The 21,622-nt window shown below is 48.3% G+C and overlaps 1 protein-coding gene across 1 annotated transcript in view; it reads left to right on the top strand.

Moving 5' to 3' along the window:
• The first annotated feature begins 10,994 nt into the window (after positions 1 to 10,994).
• RYBP (RING1 and YY1 binding protein) overlaps positions 10,995 to 21,622 on the top strand; it is a 93,804-nt gene continuing 83,176 nt past the window's right edge. Inside the window, 3 exon segments of the mRNA XM_075321421.1 lie at positions 10,995 to 11,271; positions 12,303 to 12,322; positions 12,325 to 12,427. Coding sequence (XP_075177536.1) covers positions 11,240 to 11,271; positions 12,303 to 12,322; positions 12,325 to 12,427 — 155 coding nt within the window. The 5' untranslated portion in view covers positions 10,995 to 11,239.

The raw sequence follows: 21,622 nt of genomic DNA, 5'->3' as shown, positions 1-21,622 counted from the left end.
CTGCAGCGGTGACATATGGGGGCACTGCAGTTAGTACGTACGAGGATACTGCAGGTTATAATTTCAGTTTTCTATGAAGGAGACCTGCTGTCTGGTTGCTAGCGGTAACTGTTCCACCTTTCCTTGTTTTGATAAATTTCTTCCATGATGCCTCTGTTCATGTCATGTAATAGGAACATGTCAGAGACGCACTGTACTCCCGGAGTGTTCCCTGATGGTGACGTACCACATGCTATACATTATTTTATTGCAGTGGCTCTTGTACTCTGAGGCGGGTGACATGCTGAGGAACCAAAAAACAACCAATCAGAATACAGCTTTCATTTTTCCAGGGTAGGCTTGAACATATAAGATGTGATATGATTGGTTGCTATGGGTAACATCTCCATCATGGTGCTACGCTGTTTACATACATGAGATTGTCCCTATAGCTAATCCCGGACAGGGTCCGACTCCTTATTTTTATGATGTATAGGTGACACTACGTGAGGACTACAACTCCCAGCATCCCATTATATTATTCATTGAAGTGACAGTTGCCCGATATACAAACTGTAAACTGTCCGATGCCTGTGTTATATATAGCGGCAGCCATGAGTAGAGGCAGGTAGGGATCGTGGCCTTCGGTACCTACATCGATCAGTTTGTGACGCCATCGCTCCAGTAGGAAAATTTCATTAACCCGTTAATGACACAGACAATTTTGCATTTTTAGCATCTGCAAAGGCCCCATATATTGTTTTAGCACAGGGGCCTCTCTTCTGTCTGTGACCGCCAGTGGGTGATTGGATTTTGTTAGTACGTTATGTTAAGAAATTTCAACGCCTGATTGTCGGTATCGCCATATAGAGTAAAAAAAAATGATGGTCTTATTAGAATATCAGCCTGTAGCCGTGGCTTTATGGCAACACCAAGATGGCATCAACAAGGGTGTTTCAGTGACCGTTACCACCTACTTATTGCGTCAAGGTGGGGCTGGTGGGAGCAGAAATAGAAGAGCCCACCAGGGCTGACAGTGGCATTTAAAAGGAATCTGTCAACACGTTATGCCACCTAATCAGAGAGCAGCAAAACGTAGGGGCAGAGATCCTGATTCCAGCGATGTGTCAGAAATCCTGATTCCAGCGATGTGTCATTTACTGGGCTGCTTAGTGTAGTTTTGATAAAATCACTGTTTAATAAGCAGGAGATTATCATTATAGGACTACTTAGTCTGCTGCCAGGTAGTCCAGCATATTGGTGAGCTCTGTATAACTGCTAGATCTGCAGCAGAGAAAACATTGATTTTATCAAAATGACAGTAAACAGTAAGTGACACATCGCTGGAATCAGGGTCTCTGTCTCTACATTATGCTGCTCTCAGGCGAAAAACCTGGTGACAGATTCCCTTTAACAGCTTAAACAAGAATAAAAGTAGCTGACTCTGGTTATTGCGGTTAGAGATAAGTGTCAGCTGTAGAAGACAGCCATCACCTGCCTTGTGTGGAATGGGCTCAGGGCCTGAGCCTGCTCCATACACCAACTCCATGACATAATAGTATATCATGGGGGAAGGTGCAGTTTTATGAGGACAACCCCTGTCCATTTGCCCTGTTGGTTCATATGGCCATCATAGAATGGACCCCTTCTCCGGACCCCCTCGAGCTGGCAGAACAGTGATCCAACTCCTCTCTATGATGAACTAGAGCCGGTTTCCTCCCACGCTCCAAATACTGATAGGGAATTTAGATTGTGAGCTCCTATGGGGACAGAGCTAATCACGACTGTAAAGTACTGTGGAATGAATGGTGCTATATAAGCATATATTATAAATAAAATAAATATATACAAGATCTTATTTGGGACTTCCATTAAATTGTCAGTGTGGAGATCGAGTTTTTCTCTCTTTGGAAGACCCACAACGTTTGTTTTTGGTATAACCAATATATTGAATTATGCAATGCTGCAGGTTTCCTGCGGAGGCGCTGCAGAAAAACACAAATCCCTGCTGCTGATCAGGGTCGGGACGGCACAGAACATCACAGCGCGACGCCCCCTGGAGTGCAAGTGTGCACAAAACAAATTAATGCTGCACGGCGTGCACACTGCTGAGGAGAGCAACGGTGACTGTAGATTGAGCGACCCACTACAGGGACAGGCCCTTCTGGCATTTGCCAGAATTGCCAGATGGCCAGTCCGGCCCTGCTGCTGATCACTGGACACCAAGTCATCAGCTTATTTTTCGAAGACAACTAAGAAAAACAAAGCGTCCAATGTGGCCAGCCTTTACTTCCTCCGTGTAACTGAAATCATCAGCTCCCGTATCCCCTTCCTGTCCTCCGCTCATCATCGTATCCCCGTCTCTCACCTCGCCTTCTATCTATCCCGGCTTCCTGTGCCATCTGCTCACAGTAACATCCTCATTTTCTCGCTGGACCCCTCGTAACTTCCTATACTTGTGGTATCCGCTGCTCTCCGGCATCCTCTGTGGGTTTTTAATTAGCCTTTACATTTCTCTATCTCATTCGCTATACTCGCTTTCCTCCTCCATGGCCGTTTTATATTTCACGGGAGGAAAAAGAATCCTCAACCAGTCCGCTCACTAGGACCCTTAGGGTATTACGGCCGCGGCATGGAAGTTGCAAAGCCTTGGAACCAGACAGATTTTTGGTGACTTGCTTGTCGTTGTACCCTCGAGGTGAAAATGTGACCCCAGTCACCTGCGTTACGTTACGATGAAGCAGCTGCACATAGTGATCTATGGACGAGAGACATATGCTGTAGCCAAACAATGCCCAGCCTAAAAGGGACCTCCGGGAATAAAGCCCCCCATACCCAGAAAGCTATTCTCAACCGAACCCGAAGATTTATAACGTCCTTTTGATTTCTGGGGGATAAGTCAAAGCCAGAGGTGTGTGGTGGTGGCTCTCATAGAGCTGAGCGCCTCTGGGCATGGTAGAGATAGGTCACCGGTAGACAGAGGCACAAAAGGGCCCCTGTGCAAGAACAACATATGGGCCCTTTAGCGCTCATCATAATGAACAATTCTACCTGCTTTGGAAGTGAAAATGGGCCCCCGAACCTCTGGGCCCCCTGGCTGCACCAATGATACGTCCACCCCTGAGATAGCCATTGGTGGAACAATCGTTTTGTGGAGAACTATAAAATGTGCATGAGTTGGGAGACTTAATATCCTGTTACCTACCTACCCATTGATCCTGTGCCCCCCAGTGGTGGTCAGTAGAGTTGAGCAAAAAGTTTAGCAAGACCCCAGTCCAGTGGCCACATTGATAGTCCGGCAGCCACAGCCCAGTGAAGCTCCTACCTATGGCATCCCCGGCGTCTCTTGTAATTAGTAGACCCCTACACTGTGGCGCAGCACACACCTGACTTCAAGAGGGTCTACTAACCAGCAAAGGCACTGGGAAAGTTGCATATAGGAGGAGGTCTGCAGGGCTCTGGCCTAACAGCTATGAATGATCCACATGGCCGCTGAGCCCGGGTCTGGAAAATCTTTTTCCTCAACACTACTGTCCACATGTTCAATCGCCTCTGATACGTGACATTCCTCCTGTATTGTCCTGGAGACTCATGAAATGGGGTGACCTGCAAGGCTCCCATAAACATGGCACCTCGACTATCTTTGCAGCTTTTGCGCCATATGGCACGACAGGGTCCATGTACACCCAGATGCTCCATTTAGCTCCTCCTGGCCAGCCACAGTCTTGTAGATAGGGGAAAAATGGTAAACTAGGTCCCTCATTTTAGGAAAAGATTGGGGTTCTACCAGTTTAACAATTGTCACCAATCCAGTGGACAGGAAATCATTTATGTACCATCATGGCCCCATCCTGTTATACATGTCCCCACCATTGCCCCATTCTGGTATACATGTCCCCACCATGGCCCCATTCTGGTATATATGTCCCCACCATGGTTCCATTCTGGTATATATGTCCCCATCATGGCCCCATTCTGCTATATATGTCCCCACCGTCGTCCCATTCTGGTATACATGTCCCCATCATGGTCCCATTCTAGTATATATGTCCCCATCATGGTCCCATTCTGGTATATATGTCCCCATCATGGCCCCATTCTGGTATATATGTCCCCATTCTGGTATATATGTTCCCATCATAGCCCCGGATTGCTCCTTTATATATGTCCCCATTCTGGTATATATGTCCCCATCCTGGCCCCATTCTGGTATATATGTCCCCATCCTGGCCCCATTCTGGTATATATGTCCCCATCCTGGCCCCATTCTGGTATATATGTCTCCATCCTGGCCCCATTCTGGTATATATGTCCCCATCCTGGCCCCATTCTGGTATATATGTCCCCATCATAGCCCCGGATTGCTCCTTTAAGTCACGGTCAGTAGTGCCATCTCTAAAAGTTTAATACTTGAAATGCCCAAGTTCCCAGAAGATGGTTGGCAACCATAAACATTAGGTGGATATAGGTAACGATTTAGGGGTTGTCCACCCTTGGGGCCATTTTTTTTCCTTAAATCATGCAATTTTGGCTAAAATACATTTTTTGTAATTGTGTTGCAAACAGTATGCACCATTTCCTTTCCATATAGCATCTGTGTTGCACTGTTTATTGCTGGTTGCAGAATGAGTTAACTGAGGATCCATCAGTGAGCGAATTCTGTCGGTCCCTCTTTGTTGAGCTCCCCACTTGATCCATGGCCACATGAAAGTTAAATATGAGGTAGACAAAAAGCCTATAAAAGTCAAAAAGTGCAATATCTTTAAAGGAAAATTACCTGCAAATATGAATTATAAGCCACAAATATGAGATATAGATATAGATTACACACACACACATATATATATATATATTTGGCCCCTTTAATGGGCATACTTAGCACTTATTTCAATGGTGATGAGTGGCTGCCACATAGGTCCCTGGCGAGATTTATCATTTCATCCCTGGGTTTTCTTCTACACTCTTTATATGGAACATGACGGAGAGAACAAGTCTGAACATGTGTAGCTAAAACAAAATCACAAAAAAATTAAAAAATAAATAAATAAAATCCAAAACATTACCTAGATACATTTTTGAAAATCTGGTAAAAGGGAAAGTTCTAAAAAATAATTGTTTATGGAATGTAAAAGTTCTAAAAAAGGATTTTGCAAATGTCAGCAATTCATTCCCTGCAGTTCTTTGCTCTTCATCAATAGTCCTGATGATTAAATCTTTGCTAACAAGAGGTTCCGCAGCAGCCAATACCCATATCTTTGCACCGATTGGAATATATGACAACTGGTGTAAGACATATACTATACATACACGGTTGCATCGGCACACTGCGATTAATTAATACATGAACTCTCCTGCCAAGAGGTTCTGCAGCAGTTGGCGCCTATATCTTTGCAATTTGAATACTGAGGCTGCTAGAAAAAAAAAAAAAAAGAATTAAAGCTATGAAACTTATGTGCTGGACATCCTCTGGCTTGGTTTGGTTGCCCTGCTGTGACTTGTAGTTCTACTGTAAAACTAGCAAAAATAGTATGGGCCGGTGACAGTGACAATACAGTAGTAGCTACTGCAGAACGTCTTTGCCATTATGACTTTCAACCTCTGTTTTATCAAGTCATACCATCCTGGATCACAATGTAGGCTATGCCCTGGTTCCAAGAGGTCCTGCAGCAGCTGGTACCTGCATCTTTGTACCCCAAGTTGGCAATATGATTATTTAAGGAGGCTGCTAGAAAGCTGTGAAAGCGGTGGGTGTGCTGGGACCTGTAGTTTCATCTGGGACACATTCTAGCTTGGATGCGGACCACTTTTATCTTGACATGATGGGACCTGCAGCTCGACCTCAAAAGCTGTCAAACGTTCCAAAAGTAGGAAAAAAAACTCAAAACAGTCTAGACACACGTGACAATCACAAACCACCTGTAGCTGCTGCAGAACTTCTTTGCTATCGGGGCTTTCAATCATTCCTCTGCTTTATGAAGCCATAACTGCAGACAAAAAAATGCTTCCATATTACTACAGTTCTCCCACCAAGAGGTTCTGCAGCAGCTATAACCTTGCAATTAGAATAGTGAAGAGGCTTCTAGGGAATAAATACAAAAAGGTGATCAAAGCTGTGAGACTGTTATGTGTGCTGCTGGGATCAGTAGTTCTACAACGCCTTGGACAACTTATAGTGACCACTATCACCTTGGCATGCTGGGACTTGTAATCCTACAGAGAAAAAAAAAATGCCCAAACCAGTAGAGACAAGTGACATTCATCAACCACCTGTAGCTGCTGCAGAACTTCTTTGCCATCAGTTGCTTTCAGTCATTCCTCTGCTTTATCAAGCCATAGCTGAAAACACCCCCCCCCCAAAAAAAAAGAAAAACTCCAGATTACTACAGATTACAGTAGAGATAGGTGACAGTCACCAATCACCTGTTGCTGCTGCAGAACTTCTTTGCTATCTGAACGATCAATCCCTACCGTGCTCAATGAAGTCATATGGACCTACCAGATCAGACGAACTATGCTCTGCATTAAAGAGGTTCTGCAGAAGCTTATACCCCAATACTGAGTCAGTAGTCCCATCGCACCGATCTCCTGGCATGCACCCTGGCATGCTGGGACTTTTAGTCCTACCGAAAAAAAAATGCCCAAAACAGACAGGTGACAGTCACAGTCACCAACCACCTGTAGCCACTGCAGAACTTCTTTGTCATCAGAACGATCAATCGCTACTGTGCTCTATAAAGTCATATGGCCCTCCCAGATCACACAAACTATGCTCTACATTAAAGAGGTTCTGCAGCATCTTATTCCCCCATACTGGGCCAGTACACGAGTCCCGTCGCACCGATTTCTTGGAATGCACCTTGGCATGCTGAGACCTTTAGTCCTACTGTGCTCCATAAAGTCATATGGACCTACCAGATCACTCGAACTATGCTCTGCATTCAAGAGGTTCTGCAGCAACTTATCCCACAATATTGGGCCAGTAGTCCCGTCGCACCGATCTGCGCTTCGGCATGCTGGAACTTGTAGTTTTACCGGAAAAAAAATAAAATGTTGAAAACAGTATAGACAGGTGACAGTCACCAACCACCTGTAGCTGCTGCAGAACGTCTTTGCCATCAGACCAATCAATCCCTACTGGGCTCTGTAAAGTCATATGGATCTACCAGATCACACTGCATTAAAGAGGTTCTGCAGCAGCTTATCCCCCAATTGCACACGAGTCCCGTCGCACCAACCACCTGTAACTGCTGCAGAACTTCTTTACCATCCGAACGATCAATCCCTATCGTGCTATATAAAGTCATATGGACCCACCAGATCACTCGAACTATGCTCTGCATTCAAGAGGTTCTGCAGCAGCTTATCCCCCAATATTGGGCCAGTAGTCCCGTCGCACCGATCTGCACTTTGACATGATGGGACTTGCAGTCTTACCGGGAAAAAAATAAATTGTTGAAAACAGGAGAGACAGGTGACCGTCACCAACCACCTGTAGCTGCTGCAGAACGTCTTTGCCATCAGAACGATCAATCCCTACAGGGCTCTATAAAGTCATATGGACCTACCAGATCACACTCTGCATTAAAAAGAGGTTCTGCAGCAGCTTATCCCCCAATAGCACACGAGTCCCGTCGCACCAACTACCTGCAGCTGCTGCGGAACTTCTTTGCCATCAGAACGATTAATCTCTACAGGGCTCTATAGTCAAATGGGCCTACCAGATCACACTCTGCATTAAAGAGGTTCTGCAGCAGCTTATCCCCAATAGCACACGAGTCCCATCGCACCAACCACCTGTAGCTGCTGCAGAACTTCTTTGCCATCAGAACGATCAATCCCTACAGTGCTCTATAAAGTAATATGGACCTACCAGATCACACTCTGCATTAAAGAGGTTCTGCAACAGGTTATCCCCCAATAGCACACGAGTCCCGTCGCACCAACCACCTGTAGCTGCTGCAGAACTTCTTTGCCATCAGAACGATCAATCCCTACCGTGCTCTAGAAAGTCATATGGACCTTCCAGATCACACTCTGCATTAAAGAGGTTCTGCAGCAGCGTATCCCCCAATAGCACACGAGTCCAGTCGCATCAACCACCTGCAGCTGCTGCAGAACTTCATTGCCATCAGAACGATCAATCTCTACCAGGCTCTATAGTCATATAGACCTACCAGATCACACTCTGCATTAAAGAGGTTCTTCAGCAGCTTATCCCCCAATAGCACACGAATCCCGTTGCACCAACCACCTGTAGCTGCTGCAGAACCTCTTTGCCATCAGAACGATCAATCCCTACCGTGCGCTATAAAGTCATATGGACCCACCAGATCACACTCTGCATTAAAGAGGTTCTGCAGCAGCTTATCCCCCAATAGCACATGAGTCCCGTTGCACCAGCCACCTGCAGAACGTCTTTGCCATCAATCCCTACCGGGCTCTATAGTCATATGGACCTTCCAGATCACACTCTACTCTACATTAAAGAGGTTCTGCAGCAGCTTATCCCTCAATAGCACACAAGTCCCGTCGCACCAACCACCTGTAGCTGCTGCAGAACTTCTTTGCCAACAGAACGATCAATCCCTATCGTGCTCTATAAAGTCATATGGACCCTCTGCATTAAAGAGGTTCTGCAGCAGCTTATCCCTCAATAGCACACGAGTCCCGTCGCTCCAATCACCTGCAGCTGCTGCAGAACTTCTTTGCCATCAGAACGATCAATCCCTACCGTGCGCTATAAAGTCATATGCACCTTCCAGATCACACTCTGCATTAAAGAGGTTCTGCAGCAGCTTATCCCCCAATAGCACATGAGTCCCGTTGCACCAGCCACCTGCAGAACGTCTTTGCCATCAATCCCTACCGGGCTCTATAGTCATATGGACCTTCCAGATCACACTCTACTCTACATTAAAGAGGTTCTGCAGCAGCTTATCCCTCAATAGCACACAAGTCCCGTCGCACCAACCACCGGTAGCTGCTGCAGAACTTCTTTGCCAACAGAACGATCAATCCCTATCGTGCTCTATAAAGTCATATGGACCCTCTGCATTAAAGAGGTTCTGCAGCAGCTTATCCCTCAATAGCACACGAGTCCCGTCGCTCCAATCACCTGCAGCTGCTGCAGAACTTCTTTGCCATCAGAACGATCAATCCCTACCGTGCGCTATAAAGTCATATGCACCTTCCAGATCACACTCTGCATTTAAGAGGTTCTGCAGCAGCTTATCCCCCAATAGCACACGAGTCCCGTTGCACCAACCACCTGTAGCTGCTGCAGAACTTCGTAGCCATCAGAACGATCAATCCCTACCGTGCTCTATAAAGTCATATGGACCTTGGGCGGCACGGTGGCTCAGTGGTGAGCACTGCAGTCTTGCAGCGCTGGGGTCCTCGGTTCAAATCCCACCAAGGACACCATCTGCAAGGAGTTTGTATGTTCTCCCCGTGTTTGCGTGGGTTTCTTCCGGGTTCTCTGGTTTCCTCCCACAATTCAAAAATATCCTGATAGGGAATTTAGATTGTGAGCCCCAATGGGGACAGTGTTGCTGATGTATGTAAAGCGCTGTGGAATTAATAGTGGTATATAAATGAATAAAATTATTATTATTATTACCTTCCAGATCACACTCTGCATTAAAGAGGTTCTGCAGCAGCTTATCCCCCAATAGCACACTAGTCCCGTCACACCAACCACCTGCAGCTGCTGCAGAACTTCTTTGCCATCAGAACGATCAATCCCTGCTGTGAGCCATAAAGTCATATTGACCTTCCAGATCACACTCTGCATTAAAGAGGTTCTGCAGCAGTGTATCCCCCAATAGCACACGAGTCCCCGTCGCACCAACCACCTCTAGCTGCTGCAGAACTTCTTTGCCATCAGAAGATCAATCCCTATCATGCTCTATAAAGTCATATGAACCTTCCAGATCACACTGCATTAAAGAGGTTTTTCAGCAGTTTATCCCCCAATAGCACACGAGTCCCGTCGCACCAACCACCTGTAGCTGCTGCAGAACTTCTTTGCCATCAGGATGATCAATTCCTACCATGCTCCATAAAGTCATATGACCTTCTGCATTAAAGAGGTTCTGCAGCAGCTTATCCCTCAATAGCACACAAGTCCCATCGCACCAACCACCTGTAGCTGCTGCAGAACTTCTTTGCCATCAGAAGATCAATCCCTATCATGCTCTATAAAGTCATATGGACCTTCCAGATCACACTGCATTAAAGAGGTTTTGCAGCAGTTTATCTCCCAATAGCACACGAGTCCCGTCGCACCAACCACCTGTAGCTGCTGCAGAACTTCTTTGCCATCAGGATGATCAATTCCTGCCATGCTCCATAAAGTCATATGGACCTTCTGCATTAAAGAGGTTCTGCAGCAGCTTATCTCTCAATAGCACACAAGTCCCGTCGCAGCAACCACCTGTAGCTGCTGCAGAACTTCTTTGCCAACAGAACGATCAATCCCTACCGTGCTCTATAAAGTCATATGGACCTTCTGCATTAAAGAGGTTCTGCAGCAGCTTATCCCTCAATAGCACACAAGTCCCGTCGCAGCAACCACCTGTAGCTGCTGCAGAACTTCTTTGCCAACAGAACGATCAATCCCTACCGTGCTCTATAAAGTCATATGGAGCCTCTGCATTAAAGAGGTTCTGCAGCAGCTTATCCCTCAACAGCACACAAGTCCCGTCGCACCAACCACCTGTAGCTGCTGCAGAACTTCTTTGCCAACAGAACGATCAATCCCTACCGTGCTCTATGAAGTCATATGGACCTTCTGCATTAAAGAGGTTCTGCAGCAGTTTAGATCGCACCGATCTCCTGGCATGCACCAGCTATATGTGACCCCCCCCCCCCCCCTTTATCAAATTATAAGAATATTTCACCTTCCCCACTTGCTGGACTTTTAAATCCCCCACGCGCCGCGATTGGCTGGCGGGCGCTGTGACGTCACGCCGGCTGCGCCCCGCCCTTCCTTCCGTCCCTGAGTGTCTGTGCAGTCTGGCAGCGGATCGGCGAAGGAGAGAGAGCACGGCTGGGGCTGCTCCCGGACCTACCGAGGAGGACCTGCCAGCCCCCCCTCTCCCCGACCACCCCACAGCTATACCCCCCTCACCTCCAATCCACCGACCTCCCCCCTACTGGACCCTCCCTTTAAATCCCTATTTATTTATAGGTGTTGGGGGGGTTCCCTGCAGAACACAAGAGGGGGGAGGGTGCACCAGGCGTGCAGGATTTTACCTTCATGATTATGGGCGACAAGAAGAGCCCGACCAGGTACAGTGCAGCAGGGGATGTGGAAGGGGGGGGAGGGGAATAATAATAAGCCTTAAAGGGGAGGGGGTAGGTTTATTTATATACCCCCCATTACCATGTAGACAGATGGAGACATAATCCCCCCCCCCCCCCCCCCCAATCATCTCCCTGCCCTTGTAAGTGGAGGCTGCAGCACCACCACCACCCTGCAGCCCCCTCCCCAGTATGTAGTATATAGGCTGTATATAGGTAGCTGTGTGTGCTGGGGAGGAAGTGCACAGCTCCACTATGGCGGCTGATCCTCTCTCAGACACATAGCACACACTCCCTGCACAGAGCCTCAGACAAAGAGAATATTTACCAGGAGAGAGAGGAAAAAAAAAAGAGGGCAGGGTGGAGAAGAAACGCCTCCGCTACCCTAAATCTAAATAAGTCATCACCCCCCCCCCCCCAATATCCTTTAGTATAATTCCATTATTGATAGGTGAATTGGGGGGGGGAATGGGAGACAGTGGGTGGCAGGAATGTCTCGTGTCGGCTGTGGCTTCTTTTGTCTTTTGTGTGTTATTTTCACAGTGGGGTGTGTTGTGTTTTTATAATGCATTATTCTTCGCAGAGCCCCCCCACCCCGCGCCTCTCCTCCGCCTCCCTTCCTTTTCCGTAACCATCCTCTCCTTTTCTACAGGAGCATGTAGGGTTAAACATGACGGAAGGAGGAGTGGGGGGGGGGGGTGTTGTGTTGTTGGAATGGCTGCATGTCATAATTGGGGGGGGTGCAGATCATCGGCGGAGGGGGTTGAGGTGAGGGCATAGCGGAAGGCTACCAGGGTAGGATTTGGTGGGCTGTTTAACCCCTTCCCTTCTAAGGTTAATTTGAAGGGCAGGAGGTCGGAGACGACCATTCTTGAGGTCGTGGGATTGACAACCTGCTTTTAGGATGGGCTGCAAAGTTTGGGAGTGAGGGGAGTGGATGGAGGGACAGTGGGGGGTGAGGTTATAGTAGATGACGGCTCATTGACAGCTCCTGATATTTCTTGTCTTTTGCTTCACAGGCCAAAGCGGCAAGCTAAACCGTCGCGGACGAGGGATATTGGGATTGTAGCGTGTGCACTTTTAGGAACAGTGCAGAAGCCTTTAAATGCAGTATATGCGATGTCCGGAAAGGAACGTCCACAAGGTACAGTACCCGCTGCCCGGCATGGCATTGGTGCCTTTCTCCTGTGTAAATATTTACATGATACATTTCTTGTTTGTTACTTTTCTTCCTGCCTGATACATTTGCCTATTATTCCAAATGATATTGTGACATAAGGCTGAAAAGAACTTGTGCCATGTGGTGCCCGGTGCCCATCATTCCTCCTTCCATGCCACTTTGTATTATGTCATCAAGCCATTGACTTCTATGGTGCCTGGTGCCCCATTATTCCTCCTCTCATGCCATTTTGCATAATGTCCTCAGTCGACTTCTAGGGAGCCATATGGTGCCCATCATTCCTCCTTTCTTGTCACTTTGCATTGTCATCAACCCATCGACTTCTATGGAGCCATGTAGTGCCCGGTGCCCATCATTCCTCCTCTCATGCCATTTTTCATTATGTCATCAAACTGTCGACTTCTATCGAGCCATGTGGGTGCCCATCATTCCTCCCATCATGCCTCTTTGTATTGTCATCAAACCGTCGACTTCTATGGAGCCATGTGGTGCCTGGTGCCCATCATTCCTCCTATCATGCCCCTTTATATTATGTCATCAAACCATTGACTTCTATGGAGCTATGTGGTGCCCATCAATACTCCTCTCATGCCACTTTGCATTGTCATCACACCGTTGACTTCTATGGAGCCATGTGCTGCCAGGTGCCCATCATTCCTCCTTTTATGTCACTTTACATTATGTCATCAAACCATCGACTCCTAGGGAGCAGTGTGGTGTCCGGGGCCCCTTATTCTGTCCTTTCATGCCAGTTTTCATTATACCATCGACTTCTAGGGAGCCATGTGGTGCCAGATGCCCATCATTCCTCCTTTTTTTGCCACTTTGCATTGTCATCAAACTTGTCATCAAACTGTCGACTTCTATGGAGCCATTTGGTGCCCATCATTGTTCCTTTTATGCTACTTTGCATGATATCATCCAGCTATCGACTTCTATGGAGCCATTTGGTGGCCGTTGCCCATCATTCCGCCTTTCATGCCACTTTTTGCATTATGTCATCGAACCATCGACTTCTATGGAGTGCTGGATTGGGCCAAAGATGCATTCAACTCAGTCAAGTTGCACACATTATTGCCGATTTTATAAAATGCCATGTTACTGAGCTACATGGTGATGTTTAATGATGTAGCAGAGCTGAACTTGTCGTTTAACTGTTTAGGGGCTAAATTGTGATAATGGAGTATGTAGGAGCTGGAAGTGCGCGATGCCGTGCGGCCAACCGGACTCTGCTACGTCATGCTGACCGAATACGAGCGATACCTATATGTGAAATGTTAAATTTGATAGCAGGTGACTTGTCTAGACATTATTTGTTCTTGTTCCCTCTGTGCCCGTCGGAGGGTTTGCAGCAAATGACATTTCCAGGTGTTTTTATGTTCCGTAGGTATTGAAATATCCCGAAAAATGCCGGATAATGGGGAAATGTCATTGAAATGTTAATTTTAATGACCATTTGTTTTTGTTGTGGGGGGCGGCTTTTGGTTTTGTCTGTGATTTTAACCCTTGGAAGCTATAAAGTCATGGCTTATCTATAGAGCACAGCCATGAATTACAGTATGTGACAAAGTAGGCTATGTCTAGTTAAATATGCTGGGAGTTGTAGTTCACCACATTGGTTTTTTTTTTTTTTTTAATTTTCTAGGTTTTGGATTGTCTATTCTTAAAGGGGCCTTCTACATAAACGTTAATTACAAAAAGCATTGTATAAAGTATCTTATTTTTATTTTTTGCCTTTGTGATACATTACCATTGATACTGAGTTTTAGATTGATTTTTCGGAAGTCTGTGACCGGCACCATAGGGGTCTGGCATCTGTAATCTGTATCGTCAGTGGGGGCTCAAGCTCACGGCCGCCATTGATGTTGCCTTTGCACATGTGGATGAATAGATATGGATTCACCCTTCTAAGAAACCTCCTTGTCAGGGCGAAACACGTGTACATTGTATATGCTTAATGTTATTGTCATGGTCGATTTTTTATATTGGTGGTGTTATTTTGCTTCCAATGCTGGGATTTTATTTACCTATACATTGGCCTGCACCCCTAACCGGTGGTTGAGGTAATGATCGAAGCCTCTGTTGCGGATTCCACCCCAATGATTTGGTTTTTGGCTCTATAGACTATCGTTCACTTGTTCGTGATTTTGTGGTTCGCGGAAAATCCTCGAGATTGTCGGATCGAAATCAATAATGCAAGTCTGAGTTTGGTTTTCATGGACTGTCAAAATGGAAAAGGTGTGGATCCCCCCCCCCACTTCAGAGAAAAGGGGTGTCCCTTGGTTCACACTGATCAAAGCCTGATCCAAGAAAATCCTGTATTTTTCAGGTTATAGGATGCACCTTTCCTCCCGAAAATTTGGAGGAAAACGAGGGGTGTCTTAAAATTCGAAGGTAGTTTATTGGGAGGATGGTGGGGAGTGGTCACAGGAGGCAGGGGCAATGCTGTGCTGCGGGCGCCGCTCTGTCGGGGGGGGGGGGGGGGTTGTGGGGTGCCGCTCCTGTGACGGGGGGGGGGGGTTGTGGGTGCCGCCCCTGTGACGGGGGGGGGGGGTTGTGGGTGCCGCCCCTGTGTCGGGGGGGGGTTGTGGGTGCCGCCCCTGTGTCGGGGGGGGGTTGTGGGTGCCGCCCCTGTGACGGGGGGGGGGGGTTGTGGGTGCCGCCCCTGTGTCGGGGGGGGGGGGTTGTGGGTGCCGCCCTGTGTCGGGGGGGGGGGGTTGTGGGTGCCGCCCCTGTGTCGGGGGGGGGGGTTGTGGGTGCCGCCCCTGTGTCGGGGGGGGGGGGGGGTTGTGGGTGCCGCCCCTGTGTCGGGGGGGGGGGGTTGTGGGTGCCGCCCCTGTGTCGGGGGGGGGGGGGGTTGTGGGTGCCGCCCCTGTGTCGGGGGGGGGGGGGGGGGGTTGTGGGTGCCGCCCCTGTGTCGGGGGGGTTGTGGGTGCCGCCCCTGTGTCGGGGGGTTGTGGGTGCCGCCCCTGTGTCGGGGGGGTTGTGGGTGCCGCCCCTGTGTCGGGGGGGTTGTGGGTGCCGCCCCTGTGTCGGGGGGGTTGTGGGTGCCGCCCCTGTGTCGGGGGGGGGGGGGGGGGGTTGTGGGTGCCGCCCCTGTGTCGGGGGGGGGGGGGGGGGTTGTGGGTGCCGCCCCTGTGTCGGGGGGGGGGGGGGTTGTGGGTGCCGCCCCTGTGTCGGGGGGGGGGGGGGGGTTGTGGGTGCCGCCCCTGTGTCGGGGGGGGGGGGTTGTGGGTGCCGCCCCTGTGTCGGGGGGGGGGGGGTTTGTGGGTGCCGCCCCTGTGTCGGGGGGGGGGGGTTGTGGGTGCCGCCCCTGTGTCGGGGGGGGGGGGGTTGTGGGTGCCGCCCCTGTGTCGGGGGGGGGGGGGGGTTGTGGGGTGCCGCCCCTGTGTCGGGGGGGGGGGGGGGTTGTGGGTGCCGCCCCTGTGTCGGGGGGGGGGGCTTGTGGGCGCCGCCGCTCCTGTGTCGGGAAGGGGGGGTTGTGGGCGCCGCTGCTCCTGTGTTGGGGAAGGGGGGGGTTGTTGACCGGCGCCACTCTGTTCTGCTTTGTGAGGCAAGGGCCATTCTGAAGATGTTGACAGTGAGGCTTCAAATAATGGCGCCCAGAGTTGGCGCATGCTCAGAATGAGCCGAGAGCTCAATCTCTCATCTGCGCACGCGCTGCCTCCAGTCCATTGACGTCTCAGTAGTGGACTTAAGGAAAATGGCGTCCAGAGGTGGCGCGTGAGCAGATGAGATCTTGGCATACGATTTAGCGATAACTCAATCTGCGCATGCGCCGACTCCAGCCACAATTTCTTTGAAACCCGCTCCGCCGACATCTACAGAATGGCCCTTGCCTCAGCGTTCCGCAGCGAGCACCAACACAGAGCAGCGCCCCCCTCTGCACAGCCCACAGTATCGCCATACTCCAGCACACCCCTGCTTCCTGTGACCCTCCCTCCGCCCCACCACCACTCCCTCCCTGGTAAGACCCCACCGGATTCTAAAACAGACCCATATTTATTTAATTTTTTATTTTCTCTAAATTTGGGGTGCGACTTATAAAACTAAAAATATGGTATCCGTTCTCATATGTGGAATAAACGGATGGCTAAATGAGACCTTACTGTTGGGAATTTGTGCTATTGTTTTTCAAAATGTCATTATCAATGGGTCTATTCTTAAAGGGCCTTCGACATAAACTTAATTTAGAGGTCATCAATGCTCAATAATGTGTTGAATCCCCTTGGCTATTGATCGAGAGTTTGGCAAACATTGTATGAAATGTCTTATTCTTTGCCTTTGTGATACATTATCATCGATACGGAGTTGGAGATTGAATTTCGGAAGTCTCTGACCGGCACCATAGGGGTCTGACATCTATATCTGTATCATCAGTGGGGGGTTAAAGCTCACGGCCGCCATTGATGTTGCCTTTTTGACATGTGGATGGATTGACATGGATTCACCCTCCATGTCAGGGCGAAACACATGTACAGTGTATGTGATATCAGACTTGTGGAGGACGGTTCAAAGATAAAGAGTCATTGAGGTCAGCGCTTTCCCCTCCCCCCATCACGAGTGCTTATTCCAGTCATTTTTCATATGCTGAATTTACAGATTTATTTTTTCACGTCGTTCGACACGTGACATACGGAATTCTCTACAAACCCAATGATTCATGTGAAACTTCCAGCGCGCGGCCGGGAGTTCTTGTTTTGAGCGTTCGAGTATTTCCTGCACGTGATTGACAGTTAATAATAAACAAGGCGCCATTCGTGAGGAGTGATACCGAAAGTGTGTTGGTGTTTGTGCGAAGCGGGGACTGAAATCGCTAATGATGATGATGATGATGTGTCCTTCAGAATTTAGAATGTTTTGTAAACTTTAGATTTTATAGGAAATAAAGTTGAAAAAAACCCTTTTAGAATCTTATGGGGTTGTCCTATAAAAAAAACCCCTATATCACCTATCTAACTTATATGCAGTAAATGTATGATCGCTGGGAGTCTTAACTGCTTGGACAAGTATGGGGGTCCCAGAATCCCCATTATGAATGGAGTGATAATGCACATGTAACGACCATTGCTTCATTCGTTGTCGTCCATTAACAGTAAAGGGAGTGGTGGGCCGGTCACACTCGTTCACCAGTCTCCATTGCCAGGATCAGTGGAGGTCCCAATAATTAGGGGACAATCTCTTTAAATGTCAATTGTTTTTGGATCTTACCAGTTTCGTCAATGACTTATAGGTCTGGTTTACACCGTTGTATCTACAGAAGGTTGTTTTTTGACTTCTGGCACCAAGATCTGTTACTATCCAATGACCAAAATCCACTTGGGTTCCTGTTTGAGCAAATCCCCTCTACATTATCAACAAACTAACTACACCTAATTACAGAGGTAGACGTAACTCATGGGTTACCTTGCTTACTACAGCCCCTTGATTCCTTCCCATGACCACTCTTAACTAAGTAATACCATGACTACTCGGTACTCATAACGAGCAGTTGCATGCTCAGAACCAACTGGTTCGTGGAGTATAATGGAAATCAATAGGAAACTCTAGAATTTTTGCTTTAAATCTTCTGGAAAAATGATTGTTTACTTTTGACTTCCATCATATTCGAGTTGTGCACGTCCAAGCATCCAACTGCTCGTTACAAGTATCGAGCACCTGAGCATGGTAGTGCCCGCTCATCACTAGTTACCAGTACTGAGCACCTGAGCATGGTAGTGCCCGCTCATCACTAGTTACCAGTACTGAGCACCTGAGCATGGTAGTGCCCGCTCATCACTAGTTACGAGTACCGAGCCCCTGAGCATGGTAGTGCCCGCTCATCACTAGTTACCAGTATTGAGCACCCGAGCATGGTAGTGCCCGCTCATCACTAGTTACCAGTACTGAGCACCCGAGCATGGTAGTGCTCGCTCATCACTAGTTACCAGTACTGAGCACCCGAGCATGGTAGTACCCGCTCATCACTAGTTACCAGTACTGAGCAACTGAGCATGGTAGTGCCCGCTCATCACTAGTTACCAGTACTAAGCACCTGAGCATGGTAGTGCCCGCTCATCACTAGTTACCAGTACTGAGCATGGTAGTGCCCGCTCATCACTAGTTACCAGTACTGAGTACCCGAGCATGGTAGTGCCCGCTCATCACTAGTTACCAGTACTGAGCACCCGAGCATGGTAGTGCTTGCTCCTCACTAATCATGACATATAAAGAGTTTGCGTTGCAGGGATTTCCACATGTGGGATGACGTAAAAGGTAATTTGTAGGGTGACCATTGCTGGCTGGTGAATGTCCATTACTCTTCATTAATGAATAGCAGCACCTGTACTTTGTAGTCGGCACCAGAGAGAGCAGACTCTCGGTATTGGTTTTTTGAAGGAGAATAAGGTACATTACACTTTTATGCTCATTTGGTTAGCACTGCAATCCTGCAGCGCTGGGGTCCTGGGTTTACATCCCACCAAGGACAACATCTGCAAGGAGTTTGTATGTTCTCCCCGTGTTCTCCAATTTCCTGCCACACTCCAAACAGCTAGTGATAGGGAATTTAGTTTGTAAGCTCCAATGGGGAGAGTGATGTGGAATATGTTGGATGCATAATAATGTATGTTCCAGTTTTGACTCACAAGTGACCTTGATTGTCTTTCACTTGCAGCGTAGGAAACCTCCCCCTTTACTGAGCCCCAGGCAAATCTAAATGACTCTTGCTAAATGGGATTCCTTCTCGTGATGTCATGCTTGGAGGGAAAAGCATAGTCAGATGTTTGCCTCATGACAGGTGTAAAAGCCCTTAAAGCCTATTAAGTGCTGAGGTCATGTGGCAATTTCAGATGGGGCTTTGTGAAAATTGTGGCAGGATAGACCCTTGTAATGGGGGGGGGGGGGGGGGTGTTATCCAGTGGGTCAGGACTGAATCACTTGTCCACTGGGTGATCATGTATAGAGTAGAACTGGATTTTAGCTCAATAATTGCTACTTTTCAGAGTACGTCTTCCCATGCCTGCCCATTATGACTTGTGTCCTGCATATTCACCAGTTTACCCTCTGTAGGCGTATATTTCTTAAATGGAACCTGTCACAAGATGTTCCCCTTTTAAACAAAAAATATCACCTTCTGCAGTTTCTGGGCTGCATTTTATGAAGGTGCACCTTGTTGCTGGCCCCCTTTTCAGACCTCCAAAATGACTTCGGCATCAGCGTGGAGGATGACGGGGCTGTCATCATCCATGCAAATCAAGACTGGGGGATGGCGAACAGCGGCATGAGGGGGGACAGAAGGCGAAATACAGCCCGCCCATCTGGCCAACCAAACTAATTTGCATACAAAGAAGTAATATTTTATAAAATTGTTTTGGAGGTCTGAAAAGGGCTGCCAGCAACAAGGTGCACATTCATAAAATGCAGCCCAGGAGCTGCAGAAGGTGATATTTCTGGTTTAATAGGGAAAAATCAGGTTCCCTTTAATTTGCAATGTTCTCTGAGCCTGTGGGAGATGATTTTGGGCTAGTTATGTAATGTGTATGGGGGGGGGGTCTCCCAATTCTCCGTTAGATTTGGTGACCGTTACCAGCCCATGCCTGGATGCTGAGTATTTAGTTGCAGAAATGTGTGCACCAAATCTGGTGTGTGTGTGTGTGTGTGTGTGTGTGTGTGTGTGTGTGTGTGTGTGTGTGTGTGTGTGTGTGTGTTTGATGCACATTTTTCATGCATTTGGGGTGGAAAACCACTGGCAGAGTGCTGAAAACTGAAAGAATGGACATGCTGCAGTTTATTTTCAGCTGCAAATTTGCGAGGGGAAAACAAAAAAAAAAAAAAGCAACATGCGCATAAACCTTCAGAATTCTCATTGACTTTGCTGGCATATGGATTTGCATGCAGTCTTGTGGCAAATCTGCTCTAAAAATGCATAAAAAAACATTGTGTGCACAAAGCCTTAAGGCCCCGTCACACTAAGCAACTTACCAGCGATCCCAACAACGATAGGGATCGCTGGTAAGTTGCTAGGAGGTTGCTGGTGAGATGTCACACTGCGACGCCCCAGCGATCCCACCAGCAACCTGACCTGGCAGGGATCGCTGGAGCGTGGCTACACGAGTTGCTGGTGAGCTCACCAGCAACCAGTGACCAGCCCCCAGCGCCGCGTGGAAGATGCTGCGCTTGGTAACTAAGGTAAATATCGGGTAACCAACCCGATATTTACCTTGGTTACCAGCGCACGGAGCTACACGTGCAGAGAGCAGGGAGCAGCGCACACTGAGCGCTGGCTCCCTGCTCTCCTAGTTACAGCACACATCGGGTTAATTACCCGATGTGTGCTGCAGCTACATGTGCACAGAGCAGGAAGCAGCGCACACCGCTTAGCGCTGGCTCCTTGCGTTCCTAGTTACAGCACACATTGGGTTAATTACCCGATGTGTACTGCAGCTAAATTTGCAGAGAGCAGGGAGCCGCGCACACCGCTTAGCGCTGGCTCCCTGCTCTCCTAGCTACAGCACACATCGGGTTAATTAACCCGATGTGTCCTGCAGCTACATGTGCACAGAGCAGGAGCCGGCACTGACAGTGAGAGCGGCGGAGGCTGGTAACAAAGGTAAATATCGGGTAACCAAGGACAGGGCTTCTTGGTTACCCGATGTTTACCGTGGTTACCAGCCTCCGCAGAAGCCGGCTCCTGCTGCCTGCACATAGTTGTTGCTGTCTCGCTGTCACACACAGCGATCTGTGCTTCACAGCGGGACAGCAACAACTAAAAAATGGCCCAGGACATTCAGCAACAACCAACGACCTCACAGCAGGGGCCAGGTTGTTGCTGGATGTCACACACAGCAACATCGCTAGCAACGTCACAAAAGTTGTTCGTTAGCAGCGATGTTGCTAGCGATGTTGCTTAGTGTGACGGGGCCTTTATTCTTCCAGCAGAAGATTTGGTAATCCACTTACCCAGATCTCCCAGGAAGACAACACCAGCGCCTAGTGTATATGGGAGCATTGGAAGCAATAACTGTTGCCAAATGCTTCCTAATGCATTTGGGCATCTAAAGAAAATTTGGAAAGTGCCATAAACATTTTTTGTACAACTCATTTTATGCCAACTTTTTGTAAAGTGGCTAACACTTTGCATGGAAGGGGATGTGACCGAGCGGAAAGTTCATCGTAACA

The sequence above is a fragment of the Anomaloglossus baeobatrachus genome, chromosome 8 (assembly GCF_048569485.1).
Source record: "Anomaloglossus baeobatrachus isolate aAnoBae1 chromosome 8, aAnoBae1.hap1, whole genome shotgun sequence".
Lineage (NCBI taxonomy): Eukaryota > Metazoa > Chordata > Amphibia > Anura > Aromobatidae > Anomaloglossus > Anomaloglossus baeobatrachus.
This window is presented reverse-complemented; position numbering and strand designations above follow the sequence as displayed.